General features: G+C 35.2%; 1 protein-coding gene across 2 annotated transcripts in view; it reads right to left on the bottom strand.

Moving 5' to 3' along the window:
• The window catches only part of Dpyd (dihydropyrimidine dehydrogenase), a 763,700-nt gene that overhangs the window by 519,669 nt on the left and 224,592 nt on the right, over window positions 1–19,439 (bottom strand). For both annotated transcript variants that reach the window (XM_005357199.2, XM_013350051.1), the window contains exons 7-8: window positions 18,837–18,918; window positions 13,602–13,689 (exon numbers count right to left, since the gene is read on the bottom strand). In XM_005357199.2, the coding sequence (XP_005357256.1) occupies window positions 13,602–13,689; window positions 18,837–18,918 (170 nt within the window). The remainder of the gene's footprint in view (window positions 1–13,601; window positions 13,690–18,836; window positions 18,919–19,439) is intronic.

Raw genomic sequence — 19,439 nt, 5'->3', positions numbered from 1 at the left:
CCCACCTCCATCCAGGTTTAGTAAGTTGAGCATCCAACCTGCCTAGGCTCCCCCAAAGCCAGTATGTGCAGTAGGATCAAAAACCCCAAAAGCATGGGATAAAACCAGACTTACATAGCGGACAATGAGGACTACTGAGAACTGAATTAAGCTTCTTGTGGAGATATTTGAGCAGTTGTACAAATGAAGTCAAAACTTTAATGGAGACTCCCAGGAGGTGTTAGAACATTGGGATAGGCCACCACTGAGGAGAGCTGTGGGCACTGAGTTGTTTTGGGGTGATACTTGCTGTCACCAGATGAGTTTTAGGCTCATGGCTGCTCAATGGACTTCAGATAATGTAACAGAAGTCTCTGTATGTTGGACATAGGACTGCTTTGAACTAATCTCTCCTTTAATATAGTTCCATTCTTCATTTTGCAGTGTTAATAATATGTGTCACTATATAATAGAAGCATGAGTGTGACTTTGTAAAGCAGCCACACAGATAGACTGTCTTGAGATGTATCGAAGTTTCTAGATCCATGCAGTGTTGATAGTAGCAAGATTTTCAAAAACTTGGAATCAATACATTTGCATTATGAGATGGCTACAAGTTTATAGGGTCAGGAGCAAATGTTATGTGCCCACATGTTCATGATCTTTGAATCTATGTGCTTTAAGATAATCTATTGTCATGTCAAAGCTTGATAAACTTCTCTCAACAGAAATAATGTCATAGAGTTAAAATAAGTTTAAGATTATGTTGCCTTCATGAATTTTCCTTTTTTTATTTCATACACATGAAGTTTCCATTTCCGAGGGAAAAAAAAACAACTATAATCTGAAATATGATAATAGCTAAATGTGAGTTTTATTTACCTCCAAAAGTCTAGCATGCTTCTGTCTGTATATCTCTAATAGGAAAATTTACAGCTGAAGTAATGACAATGGTAGTATTTCCCAAGCTTTGGGTGATCATGTAATATAGCCTAGAATGTTGTGAAGGAAATTCTGGTTGTTATAACTACCAAAACACATTTAGTATATATATTATCACATGTGTGTAATCACATCACTATGTTTCTGTAGTTGATTACACATGATGTAATAACAAAATAAATATAATTTATACTATTTCATACTCATTAGAATGGCACTATGAAAAAATTAAAATATATTGATAATTATGTAGAGAAATTAGAACGAATGCATTATGGGTAGAGGTAAAATGGTGCAGCTTCTATAGAGAATAGTAAGATAATGCTTCAGGAACCAAGCTGTTGTGATCAAACAATTATGGTTTTTTAAAGATGTATATTCAAATAAATGAACACTGGGACCTGAGGAAATAATTATACCCATGTCCACAAGTAATAAATAAAGTAACAGGCAACAATAAAACATCATAGGATTTCTGACAACTCTTAGAAAATAGAGTTTTAAGAGCAGTATGTTAGCAACAGTAAGAGTCTTTATTGGAATAAGGTAGCTGGATGAATTAAGGTAGGTATTTATACTTTTGCTCTTATACAAACACTTCTGGGGATAGATAGACACTACTGTTGCATGGTAAGGTAGTGTAACAAATGCTAACAAGATACTCAGTTAAGACATTTTTCATCCTTTTTACATTTACTATTTTTAATTTATTCTCTGTGAATTTCATAGATGTGTACACTATTTTTAATATTATTATATCCATTCTCTGCTAATTCTGTCACTCCACCTCCTGTAAGCTCTCATCTCCACACTGCCCTCTCCATTTCAAGATCTCTTTTTACTAATATCCCACTGATTCCGGTTAGTGCAGCCCCTGTGTGCATGGCTGTTGGGCCTCCCACTGGAGCATCTAAAACATGCCAGTGACCAAACTTCAGCATTAAATTGACATTTACTCCCTAGCAGCCATCAAAAGTCAGTAGCTCCTCAGCTAGGGTTGGGTGCACACCAATGCCTCCCATCCCTACATGAATGTTGACCAGCTTGATCTCATGTAGTTTTTTTTTTTTTGTTTTGCTTTGTTTTTTTTTTTGTTTTTTTGCAAGTAGTTATCGCTGCTGTGGGTTTACTGGCCTTATCAAGTCTGGAAGATGTTAGGTTATATTTAATTCATTTAAATCTGTATCTCTGTTTTGAGAAAGACTCTAAGTTTTGATCCCAGGTTGCTTGGAACTCTGTGGTCCATGTCAACTCTACACTTCCCTGCCTCCACCTCCCAAATGCAGAGACTATAGGCATTGGACACCGTGTTCAGCTTTTCTGATTTTTAATGAATTAATTTTTAAAAGGTTCTTGTTAGAGAAAGGACACAGTTCAAATTTAAAAAAAAACATTAAATAAGTTATGCTAATGTATGTATTGCTTATTAGTTGGAGTTACAGGGTTTCAGAGGGACCTTTATTCAAATTTTAAAAAGTTATTTAACCCCCCCCCATACACACATGGATTGGGGGTCTGGGGAAGAGGAGATAAAATGAGGATAGGCAAATCATTGATTATTGTGAGAGTTTCAAAAGAACATATGTCCAGAACTTGGTCAAAAATGCAGTTGATGTATATATTGTATTTACCTGTGCAAAAGCTGTATTTATTTACACTAAAGTTATTTTCTCACTTTTCTGAAAACATATTAACTCTTTTAAAAAATATATACCTTTATGCACTGCTATGCATATGGGAAATGGTGCTAATATATTGGCAAGTACAGAGAACAATGTAAAGTGATTATATATCATAATTCTAAAATCATAATTCAGTATTGATCGATTATAATTGAAATACAGTTATTAAGAATTAAATGAAACTATCCCACGAGTTTTTGTTTAAAAGAAAAGAAAGCCCACATTAATCCTAGAAGCACACATTAAGTACTTGAAGACCGAGTGAAGAAATAATCATTACGTGATCACTGTATTCCCTTAAACTGCCGAGACATGGGCATCATTTTGAATCCTGACTCAAATGCCAATGTTTTCCTCTTCAAACTTAACTGCATGAATTGAAAGTTGGATACACAATTTATCTATTCACACAAGCAAAATGAACATCTGTTAACTTCCTGTCATGGGAGTGTGGCTGTGGTGGGCAGGGTGTGAACAGAGCCTCTGATGTGTAATGTTCATCCCATCTGCACACCAGGTGGCATCGCATGGCTAATCAGAGGATGATAACACACATCAGGATTCCTGACGTAGCTGGAGATAAGAAAATAAATCCATTCAAACTTTGTTAAAAAACTTTTTTTCTTATGTGCTCACAGTAGACACCCTTAAATGTGTATATAAAGAATTACAACTTCAAGGTTTAAGTTTACTAGTGATGCATTATTGGTTTTAGATAATACAATTCATGGCATAATTTACAGTATTAACTAATGTGAGTTTAACTAACTGAGAATGAGTAGGAGAAATCAACAGAGTTTTGTCTGTTGTATTGAGAACACAACTGTACTAGTTGTTCCTTGAATAATTCAGAGACATGATCCAGAGTAAATGAAATTTGATATAAATTTTAGTTTTATTACTCCTAAAGTTGGTTTGCTGCTCCACTCAGCATGGCTCCAGAATGAGCCTTACTGTGACAACAAGGGAAGGAAAAGCAGACGAACACACAGATATACACTTAAGCTGGGATTGAACAGGCTGGCTCTGCCAGAGAAATTACAGCACCCCAGAATCTCAATGTGTTTATTATATTCTCTTGAATGGAGAAGTGGGTTTATTGTATGCAGCTAGACAAGGAGGCAGCAGTATTACACACAGATAAAGAAGGGAGACTGGTGTATGCTATATATACTACATATACCTGGATCAAGGAGATACGTTCACATGATCTCCATGTGATTAGTTTCTGTAGGAGAACAGTCTATAGGACATTAATATTCAGAGGGAGAGAGCTACTGTGGATTAATTTCTATATATGCTAACATCATTCACAGGTAGACCAGAGGAAGGCTTTGCCATTGCTCTGAGCCTCTCCAGCTTGCCTGGGAGTAAGATTTTGTTATTTTACCAAGAGTTCATGGCTACTATACTGAACTTGGTCATGTCAACAACATCTACTCAGGACTGCATCCATACAGGGAATCCTATGCCCCCTATATTTTGCTACATGAAACTCTCTGTGTCAGGGAGATCTCCGAAGAGATCATTTTGCTTTAGAACATACCGTTGAAAGGCATTTAAAATCAGAGATGTGTTTTATGCTAAACTTTAGTAGCAAAATTTACCCTATTAATTAAAGATGGTATAGCCTACTTATACAATTAAGAATTAATAAATAACATAAATTATCCTGAAGTTACATAGTTCTATATTACAAAAGCATGACTCTTATAAAGAAGCAAAATGCCATATTGAAAAGAAAACCATTTTCCTCCAATTTAGATCGATTTCTTGCCAGTTCTGTTGTTTTTCTTTCTCACTCTTCATTATTTTTATTTAAAAGTTTTCATTTATTTTATATCACAATCACAGTTCCCCTTCTCCCATCCTACCATTCCCTCTCTTGCTTCCTCTCTACCCTCTCCCATCCACTCCTCCTCTGTCACCATTCAGAAAGGGGCAGGCCTTCCATGGGCCTCCAGAAAGCATGGTACATCAAGTTAAGGTAGAACCAAGTTCCTCCCATTGCAGAGACAGCTGACCTGAGTTCATGGGAGCTCAGGGATTGTGATCCAAAAGTTAAGAGCCTGCCTAGAACCATCCTAGGCCTTCTGCATGTGTGTGACAGTTATATAACTTAGTCTGTTTATGAGGCTTTTAGCAGTGGAATCAGGTTATGTCCTTGGTGCTTAAACTGGCTCTTGGGAATTATTCCCCCACGTTGGGTAACCTCACTCTTCATTTTATGTATAATATTGCTCTTTATTTTCCAAAATTTTACATAGTAATAACTGACAAAAAGCTAAAATAAGCATAGCAGTATATTTTCTAGTGATAGAATAGCTATGAAGTAGCACAGTTCATGATTTTAATTTGGAAACCCCTATGAATAGTTCACATACATTCAGTAAGGTCTGAAATTCTTCACAGACAACTATATTGAGTTGGAGGAGATTTACTAACGAGTCTTTAATGTGTCCAGGACAACACACATGCCCTTTCTTATTGTTGCCCTTTTATATCCAAATTTGCCTTCTAGAGGTCAGCTGAGACTTACAGGATGATTGCTAAAATTATAAAAATATTCAAAGCCAATTTTACAGAGTGCATGCTTGTATACCATTAAAATTCTTATATTTAAGCTGTAATAGTCAAGTTTATATTGGAGGATGGAATTTCGGTTAAGATTCAGTTTAAATAATCATAAGTTGAAGGTGCTCTGTTTTGGGATTAGCATTTATTTAGCAACAACTGCATCAACAATGAAAAAGAGGTTTGGTTTTGTTTTTTTTAAAAAAAAAGACCAACTAGATGAACAAAGAAAAAGCTAGGTAAGCCCATTAGCCATCTGAAAGTCAGGAAGGGCTCCCACTAAAGCACAAGCATGTTGTCCAAGGATTCCAGACCTCCAGTTTCTCAATAGTATGGACATTTATGTGAGGTCTGTAGCATCCAGTCTGAGGACATTAGCCAGAGCAGCCACAATAGATGACTGTGCTCATAGTATGTGCTCAATAAATCCCCTAGAAGATTTAAATGGCAGTGTTCTTTCCGAAACACAACTAGTAGCTTAATCAGCAAAAATAATAATAATTATAATAGTAAATAAACATTTTGCTTACTTCAGTGATTTTCTAATCCTTTTATCAATGACTATGTAAGAATTCATTAAGCCACTGGGACCACTAAAACAAAATTAATTCTTACATAATGACAATGCCTAATTTTCCTTCTTCAGGAAAAATAACTGCCGTAAGAGAAATGAAACTTTATTTCCTAAAACACACAGGAAGAAATGGCAAAGAAATCCCTCTATCTCTATTTAAAAAATTCAAAGATGATAAAAATATTTGAAAGTAAAATAATATCATTTATACTTTTTTATAATTTTGTTAAATAAAATAAGATATAGACTACCTTAGAAGAAGCATACTAATTTTAATTAATCAATGATCAAATAAATATATGTTTACAATGGACAGTATTTAAGAATTTCTACCTATAAGGTAAGTTAATATCTTAAAAATAGTTTTCTTTTCAAAGTAATCTTGTAAGTTTATTTATTGTATATGAGGGACATATGTATGGAGACGATAGAACAATTCGTAGGAGTTTACTCTCTCCTTCCATTATGTGGTACCCATGGGCCAAACTCAAGTTTTCACCTTGCCTGTACCCACTGAGCAAAATCACCAGTCTTTAAAACAATTTCTTATGTGAAAATGAAATGCTTATCAAAACCTCTATAAGTCAATAAATCCATTCTTAAAAATTAAGTCCAAATCCTCAAAGCAAATAGCATCACAGTGTAATTCTAGATTCCACAATAAGACATTAATAGAGCACCTGCATAAGAATTTTTCAGAGACGATGAACTTATTTTTTAATTGGGGGAAGTGGATGGGAGAAAAAAGGGAGAGAAACAGAGGAAGACAAGGACTGGGGGGATGAAGGACTTTTAAATAGTTAAATGGTAATATCTCGAATCTTTTCAAGAAGTTATAACATTCTTATTATGTTCCTTTTTTTCTAATTTTCTTCCCTCAAAATATTTTATTGATACAGTTTGACAAGAATATGCTAAAAATTTTGAGTATCAAAATGAAGTATAATCATACTCATACATTTTAAAAAGATAATAGATAAGTGCAACTAACCAAAAGTAATAAAAGGGATACTGAATTCCTTTCTACAAATGTAACAAGAGTATTTCATTATGTATGAACATAGTTAAAACACTCGCTTGGTGGATCAGAATGAGTGTCTATTGAAGGATTTGCTCCGTGAGAGGAATATTCTAAGGAGTATTGATATTAGCATCGAGAGGGATTCAAGAATTTTCTCTGTGGGGAAATGCATAGATAGAAATTGGGGAAATACTTTTTGGAAAGGAGGCTGTATATGAAATGATGAGTGAGGTCAACAAATTGGGACTTTATAACTAAAAGGGTAGTGTTTGGAATATTAAGTTTAAGATGTGATACATTAGTTTATTCTGTGAAATATTTGTTTAATGATGTATTGCAATATTTTATGTTGTACTTTGTTTAACTCTGTAATGTATTATTTTGCCGGTCTAAAACAGCTGATTGGTTTAATAAAGAGCTGAACAGCCAATAGCGAAGCAGGAGAAAGAATAGGTGGGGCTGCTAGACAGACAGAATAAATTGGAGGACAAATTTAGGCTCCAGAGAAAAGAAGAAGGAGACAAGGAGGAAGGGAGGACACCAGGGAGCAGCCACCCAGCCACCCAGGCAACCCCAGAGTAAGAAGGGAAGAAAGAAATATAGAATAAAGAAAAAAAGGCCCAGAAGCAAAACATGGAAGAAGAGAAAGAGGAAAATTAATCTAGAAAAGCTGGCTAGAAACAAGTCAAGCTATGGCTGGGCATTCCTAAGTAAGAATAAGTCTTCAGGTATTTATTTGAGAGCTGGGTGGCACACCCCCAGAAACATACAGGGTAGATTCCCAGAGCTTCAGCATCCTGAGGATAGTCTACTTCAGTGTGAGTGTCACGAATATTGAGTGCAGTGTCGATGAGGCAATTCCCCGATAAAACACAATTCAGAGAGAGAAGAGAATCTCGTGGGCAAGGTTTACCCGTGATCTTCGCCTCTGACCATCAACCTATTTCAAAATTATCACCAACTGTGTGAGCCTGGAATCAGAGCAAGGCGATTCCAAGTCTTTGAAGATCTAGGCATCTTCAAAATATTTACGTGGAGCCAGCAACAGAGCTGAGGGGGTGAGGGAACTTGAGTCTAGCCTGATCTGTGTTCAATTCCAGTGCTCTTATGGAGGAAAGAAAGTACTGACTCTCAGAAGCTCTCCTCTGGTGTATTCACACCCATACAGACATGCCCACAAAATGCATACAAACACAACTAAAAGACTGGAAACCAAACGGACTTACTTGGCTATTACATGATATACGCTAAAATCACTCAGGGACACTGAATTTAAATATCTGTAAAAGAACACTTGCAAAATTCTCTCAGAGTCTCTATTATTTTCTTCTATTTTCGTAAGGTGACCAGTCTACCACCTGCTTTTGAAGATTAATATGTACTTTCTATAGATATGTTAATACGATCAAAGAATAATGGCCCTACATCTCTTTTATCCCCTCTGGAGCTTTTCACGAACTCATTAACAGATGATTTAATGAGCTCTCAGCTGGAATTCCTTATCCCTCATTTTCAAATTCTTGGGAGCCATCTTACAATTATACGAGAGTACTTACAAGTGATACTAGATTAAACAATATTGCAAATTAAAAAAAAGTAATATTCACAGCAACACATTTGTGCCTTTTTGCTTACAATTAAGTCAGGTTTATTATTTTAAATAATGTATTTGTAATTGTTTATATGGAGTAGGTAACCAGTTTTTATCTGGGGGGCAGAAGTAGAGTGAGCTGTCTGAAAACTATTGCATTTCCTTCTAAATAAATTGAAAGCATACATGCTTATCTACAATTTAGAAATTCCTGATTAAGAAACTAATTAAGAATAACTTTTTGCAGAGAAGAAGTCTGGCTGTAAGAAGGCACAAGAGAGTTAAGTAAAGGCCACAGAACAGCAAATTTAATACCACAGTTTCTCAATGGATTTTCTTAATTGTAATTATCTCTTCCTCAGCTGTTATAATATTTGGTAATCTTCACACTACAAAATATTCTTCTCTTGTAGTAACTGAACAAAAGCAAAAAAAAAATAACCCAACTGGTGGTAACAATAAGAAATTGAAACTAAATATGGATCTAATTTTTCAAGAATATATATTCCTGTTCAACAGCCATTAGTGGAATGTTACAGTGCAGGCTGGTGTCCTCAGAACGTGTTAAATTTCGATCTTCAGTCTAGAAAAGACTTTTAATTTTGAAGTATGACATTGGCTATCCTAATCTTACTTTTCCTATAAAATTTATTTTCCATGATTAGTGGCTAGTTGTTGATTGCTGTTAGAAATTTTGGAGTTTTATGTTGTTGTTCTGCTTTTCTTAAACTTAACCCTATTTTCCATGATTGCTAGTCACATCTCCATGGCCAAGCGAAGGGTTAACAGACTGGATTATATTTGGGATAGAGCCTGGAGTGCCATCAAAGTTCCAGTGGTAGGTGGTAATACCATCACTGTGAATGAAATTCTTCCTGTTTGTTCCACTGCAACGGTGATACCAATCATATAAAAAGTGACAACGTGCCATGATAGGTTTAGTTTGTGCTGAGATATGTAATAATCAACATTTTAAAATAATAGTTTCTTTTGTTTCAGTAGATTATTAAAATTGGGTGTCAATCATATAAAAAGTGACAATGTACCATCATAGGTTTAATTTGTGCTGGGATACATAATAATCACCAACATTTTAAAATATTCTATTCTTTGGTTTGGGGAAATTATTAAAATTGTTTCAATAAAACTCAATACTAAAATTCTCTGAGATACCAAGAGAGTTCCTACTATGTCCGAGGTATTTGGGAGGCTGTTTATCGGTTTATTTATTGGTGGCGACAGAAGGCATGCCCAAGTCCTCAGGCACACCACACACTCTACCAGTCCTGTAATCTCCTTTATGCACGTGAAATCAAGAGGGTATGAGGAAACCTAATGACAGCACAACCAGACCCCTTGATTTTGACACGCTGACAATGTGGTCAACGTGATCAGGTAGGAAGGGGCAGGCAGCAGGGATCCAGTAGTAATGGAAGTGTTGCTAGGAATAAGGCACTCCAAGATGTCTTCTGGGTAAACACGGGTCAGATCATCCCAAGAGTATCTGCCTGCTCCCACTGTGCCAGACCGCTTAGTGTGATGGTCATGGAGCACATCATTGTAGCTTCCCTGCAACATTTTCCTTCTCTGAGATTTCAAAAATAAAATGAACTAACAGTTATACTTAAAGTTGCACTGATTATCTGAGCGTGTCTCAGCCCGAGCATGGTTCTTCTCTCATATGTTGCTAAATGTTTATTTACTTAACACCACTACCTTGTAAGGGTGTAAGTGTGAACTATCAGATGCATAACCAGGAAGATGAAGGCTGCAAAGGGGATGTGCCCAGTTCCTTAGACATCAAGACACATTGTTCCTATACCTGGACATAAAAGGGACTCATCTTCAAAATGTAAACAATCCTAAATTGACGTTTTCCTAACTCAATTTAAACCTAAGCATGCCACTGAATTTAGATTTCATTTCTATTTCAATCTTTAGCACTGGGCATGGAATACCACTGTATTTGGGGTTTGCTTTATTCATATACTACTTACATGTAGGTGTTAGACATATCATACTAGAAATAGTGATTTTTTACCACATAATTCTTACAATTTACACTTATGTGTATCAAATTTTAACTATTATGTCACATTAAATGTTTTATACAAAACATAGTATGCATGTGTAAACACACATGATAAAAATAAAAACATATAACAATATTTTCAGAAAGTAAACTTCATATATATATATACACACACATACATATTATTAGTACTTTATATTATTTTTTATTTGGAATTTTAATGTCTGCACTTTAAAAAATAAAAAGAGCAATGGATAGACTCTGTAATATTGATTCCATTGAACAAAGAGAGCTAATCAATATTTTGACAAAGATATAGAGAGGAGGCATCCTCACTCCCGTTATGAGCACTGGCAGCAACACACTGTGTGAATCTTTTTATTTGGTTAAAAATATCAAAATTTTAGAGCTATCAAACCCAAGTTGTCTCAATAACAACTAAGTCTAGTGTGAATACACACAAAATATCATCTCATAGTTAGAAGATGCTTAATCATTCATGAGTAAAGCTGTAACTCTGAAATTCATAAAAATATGCATGAAATGAGACAAATAACCTAATGGATTCTGTTAGTGTTGGGGGTGCGGTGAAATCTAAAAGTGATTTTTCCCCTAGCAATAAATACAATATTTAAAATGAGCAACCATAAGAATACACATTAAATCAATGTGCTTAATGAAGTATCCTGAAAGTTACATCTAACAAAATATTTTTCTTTTGATAAGGTAATAAAGTAAAATGGTAGCTGTAAATACTGGAGAACTATATGACATGTTTACACACATACAAAAGATAAATCATTTCTCTTTTTTTATTAAATTATTGATGTAGCCACTAAAGAAGCTCAAATACTAAGACTATTTCCTTTCTGGTTAGTTGACTGATGAATCTCACACATCAAACACCAAGGAAAATCGCCTTGTGGCAGAAGCACTGTGTACCTCTTTCCTCTCTTTCTGTTGGGTGTGAGAAACACAATGCCCATTTGCCTATGGTCAAATTTCCGATAATCCTTTGCTGCTAGGTATGCTTTATGACTAAGTTATGGACAATTAAACAGAAGCAGAAGTGATATATACCCCTGCTACATCACAAACCTAAGAGGACAGGTGCTGCCTGCGAACGCATCATCACACTCAAATGTCAAAGGGTCTGCTTTTCAACATGAAAGTGTACAACATAAATATGAAAGGTCTGCACATTCATGTATTTCATTCACAGAGTGCATGGCCCAACAGAGATCGGTCTTGAGAACGCTGTAGCCCAAGAAAGAGTAATAAAATAAGGGAACTTAGGAAAAAAATTCTAAGAAAAACCTGAAATGTCTTTGATTATTTTTCAGATATAACGCATTTCTGACTGCTAGAATCACTAGATGTTATTAATCACTAAATTATTCCAAATTTTCCTAACACTGGATTTCCTATGTATTAAGTTTGGAACTCTTTCAATGAATGTTGTTTGCATGACCTCTGTTTCCTGAGTACAGACATCTTCATAGAAATGTCCATAGCAACAGATGTAATTGTTCCAGGACGTTCTACTCTGACAGTGAACCTGTACCTTTTATGTCTAACTTCTGTAGGAAACTTAATAGTGAATTAAAGTGTTACTTGAAAGTGTCATATGACATAATTTTCCTCTAAATCTTCCACTTACTGTGGACCAGGAGCCTGGGAACTACCAGAGTCAGAGAAAAGCAGAAGATCTTGAAGAGCCACTATATACAACTTTATAGATACTGTGCAAGGCTATTTTCTCAGTAAAATTATGAAGTTGAAAGCAGGTCTAAATTCAAAGTATCTTTTACAGGAAAACCTAGGGAAAATAACACTACTCTTCTTCCTATAATTAGTACACAAACTGGTCAGTATAGCTAATGAAAATGATATAGAAAGGTACAATGGTACTAAAAGGTTCTGAAAGGTGATCCAAGTTTGCAAAGATAGCAGATTTACTTCTCTGTGATGCTTTTTTTTGTCTTTAATATATTTATTTAAACACACATAAAACATATACAATCTGGGTTGCAGCAAATTACAAAGAATTTAGAGTCTGGTGATGTTATATGCTACTCCATTTACCACAATTTTATGTCTCCTGAGCTTTGGATCAAAATTTTATTAGAAATCATTGAAAAGTTCACCTGTTGCTCAATGAATTGTTCAAATGAAGCATGCACCTACAATGTAACTGACCTCAAAAACACAAGGAGACCCTGGTGCTTACTGTAAGTAGAGCCCTCTGAGAGACTTAGGTAGGTCAAATAGGGAAGCTGTCTAACAATATGGCTTGCCTATCCCAGCTGGGGGCACTGAAGCTACTAAGTTAAAACCTAAATCACCCAGTGTTAAGAGCTTCCCATGGATGTGGTTCCAATGCTGTTGTAAAGGAATGAGTCATTGAAATGAACAAAATTTGGTAAGGAAGCATTAATAGTGATTTTAATCTAAAAATGAGAATTCTGCCTTTGCACCCAGCTTTGCCCACCCTACTCAGTATGCAATCACTGAAAGATATGGGAGGTTTGCACTTACATAGACAGTACTCAGATATTCAAAGAAGAAAAAGGATATGGGTGGAAAGACGGAATGGTCAAGTTGTGTTTTAGAGACTACCAATTTAATATGCTCAGTTCATGTCTCAGAATTTTCCAGAGTACAACATGAAACATGAAAGAAAAACAGACATCTTGACATGGTGACAAAATCTAATCAGCTATTTGTTTTTGTTGGTCTCTTGATACATAATAAGTGGAAGGGAAATGTTTGAAAATTTAATACTGTGAGATAGTTTCCAAAAGATATTGAGCCTTCGTAAAACGAACATAGAATAATGCCTACTCTGTAGTTCATCGTTAGGCAATTATACTGTCATCAAAAGAAAGCAACAGCATCTTGCCAGATATTCACTACCACATCATAGAAGGCATTCTTCATCTTAGAGCCCACTTCTGGTGCTTCCAGTGCAGTGGGAGACCTAGGACGACAAGCATCTCTTACAGAAGCCTGTTCTCAAGGCAAATGAAGCAGTCCACAAGGCCTGAGACCACAGGATACCTGTTTGTTCAGCCAATATGGTGTTTCAGGGCATGGAAGATGTGGTTTCCAGTAGAGAAATGTCTAAAGGTAGCCATTCTGATGGACATTGTCAGGAAAAGAAAACATTTAAGTTAAATAAAGATATTTAGAAATAATTCACTCACCAATTCCAATGAAAGCAGCTTTGTAGCCATCTTCTTTCAGAGTGCTGAGGGTCATTTCATCTGTGGAAAGGCTTTTACCACAAATTATCTGCAAGAAACAGTACTTCGAGTAAGAATTTTTATTTTAGCAGTTGATTAAAACTAAATATTTAACACAACACACAAAGTCAAAGAAATGACTATGAAAGATTTTAATGAACAGGTTTCGCTAATAAAATTTGTAAATAATTAGAACACTAACATTTTCTACATGGGATGAATGTAGAAACACCAGTATAATTACAATGAAATGAGTAAAATGTGGAACTACCTCATGACCTTGTATTTAGCTCCTAAACGTATATCCGAAGATTATGTATTGCACCATGGAGACACTTGTACATCCTTGTGCATTACTGATATATTCATAATAGCAAGGAAATAGACTAAGCCAAGGTGTCCATCAATAGACAAACTGATAATGAAATTGTGATACATATGCACAGTGGGATTTTTTTCAATCATAAAGAAAGGTAAAAATATGAAAATTATAGAAACTAGTATATTAAATAAGATAACCCAGACTTCAAAAAACAAGCACAGCATGTTTACCTTTACCTTTTGATTTTAGGTATATATATATATATATATATATATATATATATATATATATATATAGTGCCAATGTGGACAACTACATCTACATAACACCTGAGAGAGCTTGGGAAGTAATTCTAGACACAAAAGAGAAGAGTTAAGCATGGCTTCTGGGTAGCAGCATTTTCTTAAGTGAGCTCTGCTTGCTAGAGGCAGGCATGTCTCATTTAAGAGAGACATTCTGACTCAGCTTTAGCTGCAATAACCTTGCAGCTCTTTTAAGAGGCCCTACCACCAAACACTTAAATGTATTATGAATAGCCAGCAGCATAATGTTGGTGGTGGTAGAGACCTTGAAACTCCATAGAGTTGTGGCAATAAACATAGTTCTGACAAGTACCTCTGTCATGAGGCTAGACTATCAGAAAGCTAAGGAATGGGGTGGATCCAACTATCAGAGCCTCAGCTTTATCCTAGCCAGATCGCTTAGCAAATTAAATACCCATGTGTTCAGAAAAAGAGAGATATACAATAAAGATAGATTCCAATGAAAAATAACTCTAAATGGTTTGCAGTATATTTTAAAATAGAGATTTGGAGAGAAAACAAAAAGGATAAATTCCTTAAACACACACACACACAAACACAGAGAGAGAGAGGGGGGGGAGGGTTGGGTGTGGTGGCACACACCTTCAATCCCAGTGCTTGGGAGGCAGAGGCAGGTGGATCTCTGTGAGTTCAAGGATAGTGTGGTCTACAGAGTGAGTTATAGGATGGCCAAAGATACACAAAGAAACCCTGTCTCAAAAAAATGAAAAAAATTAAAAATAAGAATAAAAGAAATAGATTTTAAAATAAAGCCACAAAAAGATAGAAAATATATGAGAATCTGGATACAGTATGTTATTGTGTTATCTTTAAATTGTATGATTGCTAAGGTAGGAGAAACAGCTGCTAAAAGACATTTGATCATAAATGCTGCTGAATTAATCCAACATATATATTCTGAAAATGCCTTGACTTCAAAATTTAAGTTAAAAGATACGTTACTTTGGAGAAGAAGTTTTGCTTTTGTTTCCACAGAGAGGTCTTGGATTCATTCTGGGTTAAGGAAAATCAGGTTTGATCAAGGAAGATCCTTTCAGAATCTCTGATAGTAACAGATAGCCCAGATAATCCAACATTTCAGAGGACATCTGTTTGAGTTTCCTCTGATTTCTACATCCAGAACAGCCTCAAGACTGCTGGCTGACATGATCAAGCCTCACAGAATATTGCAGTCAGGAAGTTAGGATTAGCCATAATCCTAAATTTTCTTTAGGTCTCCATAAGGTTATCCCCAATTAACAGGAAGTAGCCTGAAAAACTGGGCCCATATTTCCAAAAAATGTATTATGGATGTTTGTTTTTGTTTAGAGTATTGGTTACAAGTTGTTATGGATAATGTTCAGGAAGAAAGCTAAACAAAGGAAACTAGATCAGAGTATTTATTTTAAAAAAGGGGGGAGTGATGTATACAATGATCTTGTATCCTGTAAGGATTTGTCAGTTGTATTGGTTTAATAAAATACTGATTGGCCAGTAGTCAGGCAGGAAGTATAGGTGAGGTGAAGAGAACAGGAGAATTCTGGGAAGAGGAAAGGCTCAGTCTACAGTCATCATCCAGACACACAAGACACAAGATGAGAATGCCTCACTGATAAAAGGTACCAAGCCATGTGGGTTAATGTAAGATTATTAGTTAATAAGAAAGCCTGAGCTAATAGGCCAACCAGTTTATAATTAATGTAGGCCTCTGTGTGTTTCTTTGGGACTGAACGGCTGCAGCACCAGGCAGAACTAGGTAGATCTCTGTAGTATCCTGGCAAATAAATACTACAATAATTACCCTGCTCTCCCATAGGGGATGATGACCATTTACCTAGGCAACTGTGCACCAGGGAAATAGAGATAATCAGACATTTCAAGGACTATTAGGCACATGATCTTTATTGACATTGATACCTGGAGACACAAAAAAGGGACCAATGTGAATGGTAACGTGGAGCCTGACTAAAATCTGGGTCCCAGGGAGCCATCAGAGACACTGACCCTGTCAATGAGCATTTTCCTACTCTCCAAACACATAATTGAAATTGTTACACTTGTCAGTTAAGTAATCCCCAACTGTGTCTGGTCTGTGTAAAAAGAGTTGAAATTGCTCTCACAGCTGGGGAGTCTACACTCAAACATCAGAAAACTAACTGAAAGAGTTTTTATAGCACCGATTCGGTGTGCTGGTGGGATGGGGAAAGATGTTCCTGGTGCCCATCAAATCTCCATTGACTTCACCCTTTGTCCCTTGCTGAGATTCAATAGTTCCCACAGGATGAATATAAACTACTGTGGGTTTACATGGAGAGTAGCTTTGGTTGCAGTTTCTGTGACAGGCATGTTATAACTGCTGAAGGAGACTGATATGAACATAGAAACCACTGAATGCAGCTATACTCTATTTCACTGCTAAAGTGAGTCAGAAACAGTTGATACGTAGGGAGTGTTTCAGCTCACCTCTGAGATATGTCAAATTCAGTAATAACATGTATACTCTTGACATACTCCTCGTTAATAGTAACATTTGGGCAATTATTTGTTGAAGGTAAAACAAAATTAAGATAATATTGGACAATGGATGTCAGTCATTTATATGCTTGTGTCTACATAGTTCTCAATATACCCATGTGGGCTCACGCGTGTGTGTGTGTGTGTGTGTGTGTGTGTGTGTGTGTGTGAAACCAAAACAATATAAACCTAGAAAAAGTTAATTTCTAGGAAATTGTGTGTGAACATAGTTGTGGATAATGTTAGCTGAAAGAAGCTAGAGACATGGTAAGAACAGTTTATATGTTTTGGTGATGAGAATGAGATAACACGTTCGTGAGTTCATCTCCCTTTCAAAAATGGACCGTATTTGGGACAAAGTGTCAAAGGGAGTTGTCATAGATGCTTCATGAGTAGCCCATAAGAGGAGCCAAGCCCTCAAACTATTCCCTGTCCTCACTCCTCAGAACTATAGAGCAAAGGCTGTTTACTTTACTCCATTGATATCTTCAAAGAACTTGGGAGGTGGACCAAACAGAAGTAAATCAATTTGTCTCAATAAGACTATAACTTCATTGGCACTAAAATTGAAACATCTCCAACAGTGGTAACTTCTTCACAAACTTTCCAAATCAACATTTCAGAAGAACTCTATGCAAATATAGATAAATTTTTCCCAAACAAAAGTTAAACATTTTACTAATAACTAAGGAGAAGAATATTGCCAGGCATTGCCAAGACTATCTACTTGTAAAATTAGGAAGTCATATGACTGTAGATAAAATGTACGTTTTCTTTACACAGTACTTTGTCTACTTTTATGTACCAATAAGTTTTAAAATTATGAGAAAAGGTATTCTTTAATTTATGCAATATATCTATCCTCTGAAAACTCAATAAAATTATTTAATCTCCTGGATGCAGAGATTATCAATATGTGTTATCACTCCTGTCTCCTATCGTTTCAAAATACTTTAAAGTAATTTCTAATTTATCTTTGGTCAAAATATGAAGCATATTAACTTGAAATTTTAATATGTAATGCTCATTTACTTAGTGAAAATTAGATAAGAATTTAAATTCAACATTTAAATAATTTTCTCTTGTATCTTATCATCTGTAAGTCATCTCTTTGAATACTGTCATTTTTAACACTTATTTTTATGATGTACATATCCACATTGTATTTTTGTGATCAGTGTGTTTGTTTTGTAATTATGTGTGAAAGGTCATCATATTATGCAAATAGAAACAAGTGAAAAAGTCCACAACAGTATTTTGTTTTCCATTATTGATAAATTCTAGGTTTTCTTGGTAAAAGAAAAATCCATGCAGAGTTTGTTAATCACTTCTAAAAATATCTTCTAGAGAGAGAAATTATGCAAATCCTGAAAACTATTAATCAGTTGTTCCTTATGGAAAATCTCAGTTTTTAAACAAAACAGTCGAATGTTCAATTGAAGACATAAGGTCACAAAATAAGAGTAGTAATGGAAAATTAGAATATCTAAAGTTATATTCTGGAATTATACTATATGAGCATCATATGTCTGTCTTTCAAAGAAGAATACAATATTTGTTGAACAAAATAATAAAATCTATCATCTTATTCCTCATGAATTTATGGCTTATGATGAAAAAAAATCCAGATATAAAAAATAGCATGATACACATAACAAAGAAAATAAACTTTTGGAAGAAATTACAATCCAAGTGTTGAAATGCTAGTGTTTCAGAGAGCTCACAACTTGCCTGAACAAAACACGATTAGAGAAACCAAATCCTTCTCTTGGCTGCACTGAACCCCTAAAGCTATTTAGGAATTTGTTTCTTACAGACAATTAATCACATGCAGTTGTGCCAGATGAGAACTATTGATTGCCCTTTTCCAGGCTAGTGGCATTCAGACAGTAGACAGACAAATGCCCTAAGCAAGTGAAAGTATCTTTCTGCTAGGCATAGGATAGCTTTTAATTGTTCATTCCTAAAATGCACAGCATTGGCCATAAATCTCAAACATGCAACATTCTCTTTCTTTCTCTGCAATATCCAGACAGATAGTATTATGTCTCTTATCACCTTTACACCAAGGTCCTTCATAAGCTCAATCTCAAAATTCACGACATCATACGGCAGCCGAAACTGAGGGATTTCAGAAGTACTGAAACAAATGAAGAAAAACAAGATAAAGGAGAATTAGAGTGAATTTTATCATCATAGAAAAAAAATAGTTCAATGTGTTCTTATTGATCAGCATTAAAAGAACAAATAAGTTTCTGTGAATATTTACATTGCTTATAACCAAGTAGAGAAACAGCAATATTTTCACTGCCACCGTAAGATGTCTCTTGTATTAAAACTATGTAGAAGGTAATATAAAATACAGCCAATATATATAATATAAAACAAACAATATAAAATTAGTCGAAAGCAATCTCTCACTTCAAATTATTTAGTCAATTTACTTAATAATATGCTCTTAAGATATTAAAATCTCAGAGTAAAAATCAATTCACAGTAAACATAGAGCCAAATTTTATATATCTGTATTCAAACACACATAAATACTCTACAGAAAGACTGCACATTTTCAGGACATTTTATTGATTTTGCTAATGATCATTCAGACAGATGTGAGAAACCATCTTACTGAGGTTTTGATTTGGATTCTCAGATGATCCA

The sequence above is a fragment of the Microtus ochrogaster genome, chromosome 21 (genome assembly GCF_000317375.1).
Source record: "Microtus ochrogaster isolate Prairie Vole_2 chromosome 21, MicOch1.0, whole genome shotgun sequence".
Classification (NCBI taxonomy): Eukaryota; Metazoa; Chordata; class Mammalia; order Rodentia; family Cricetidae; genus Microtus; species Microtus ochrogaster.
The sequence above is the reverse complement of the archived record's forward strand: the minus strand, read 5'-3'. Positions and strand labels throughout refer to the sequence as shown.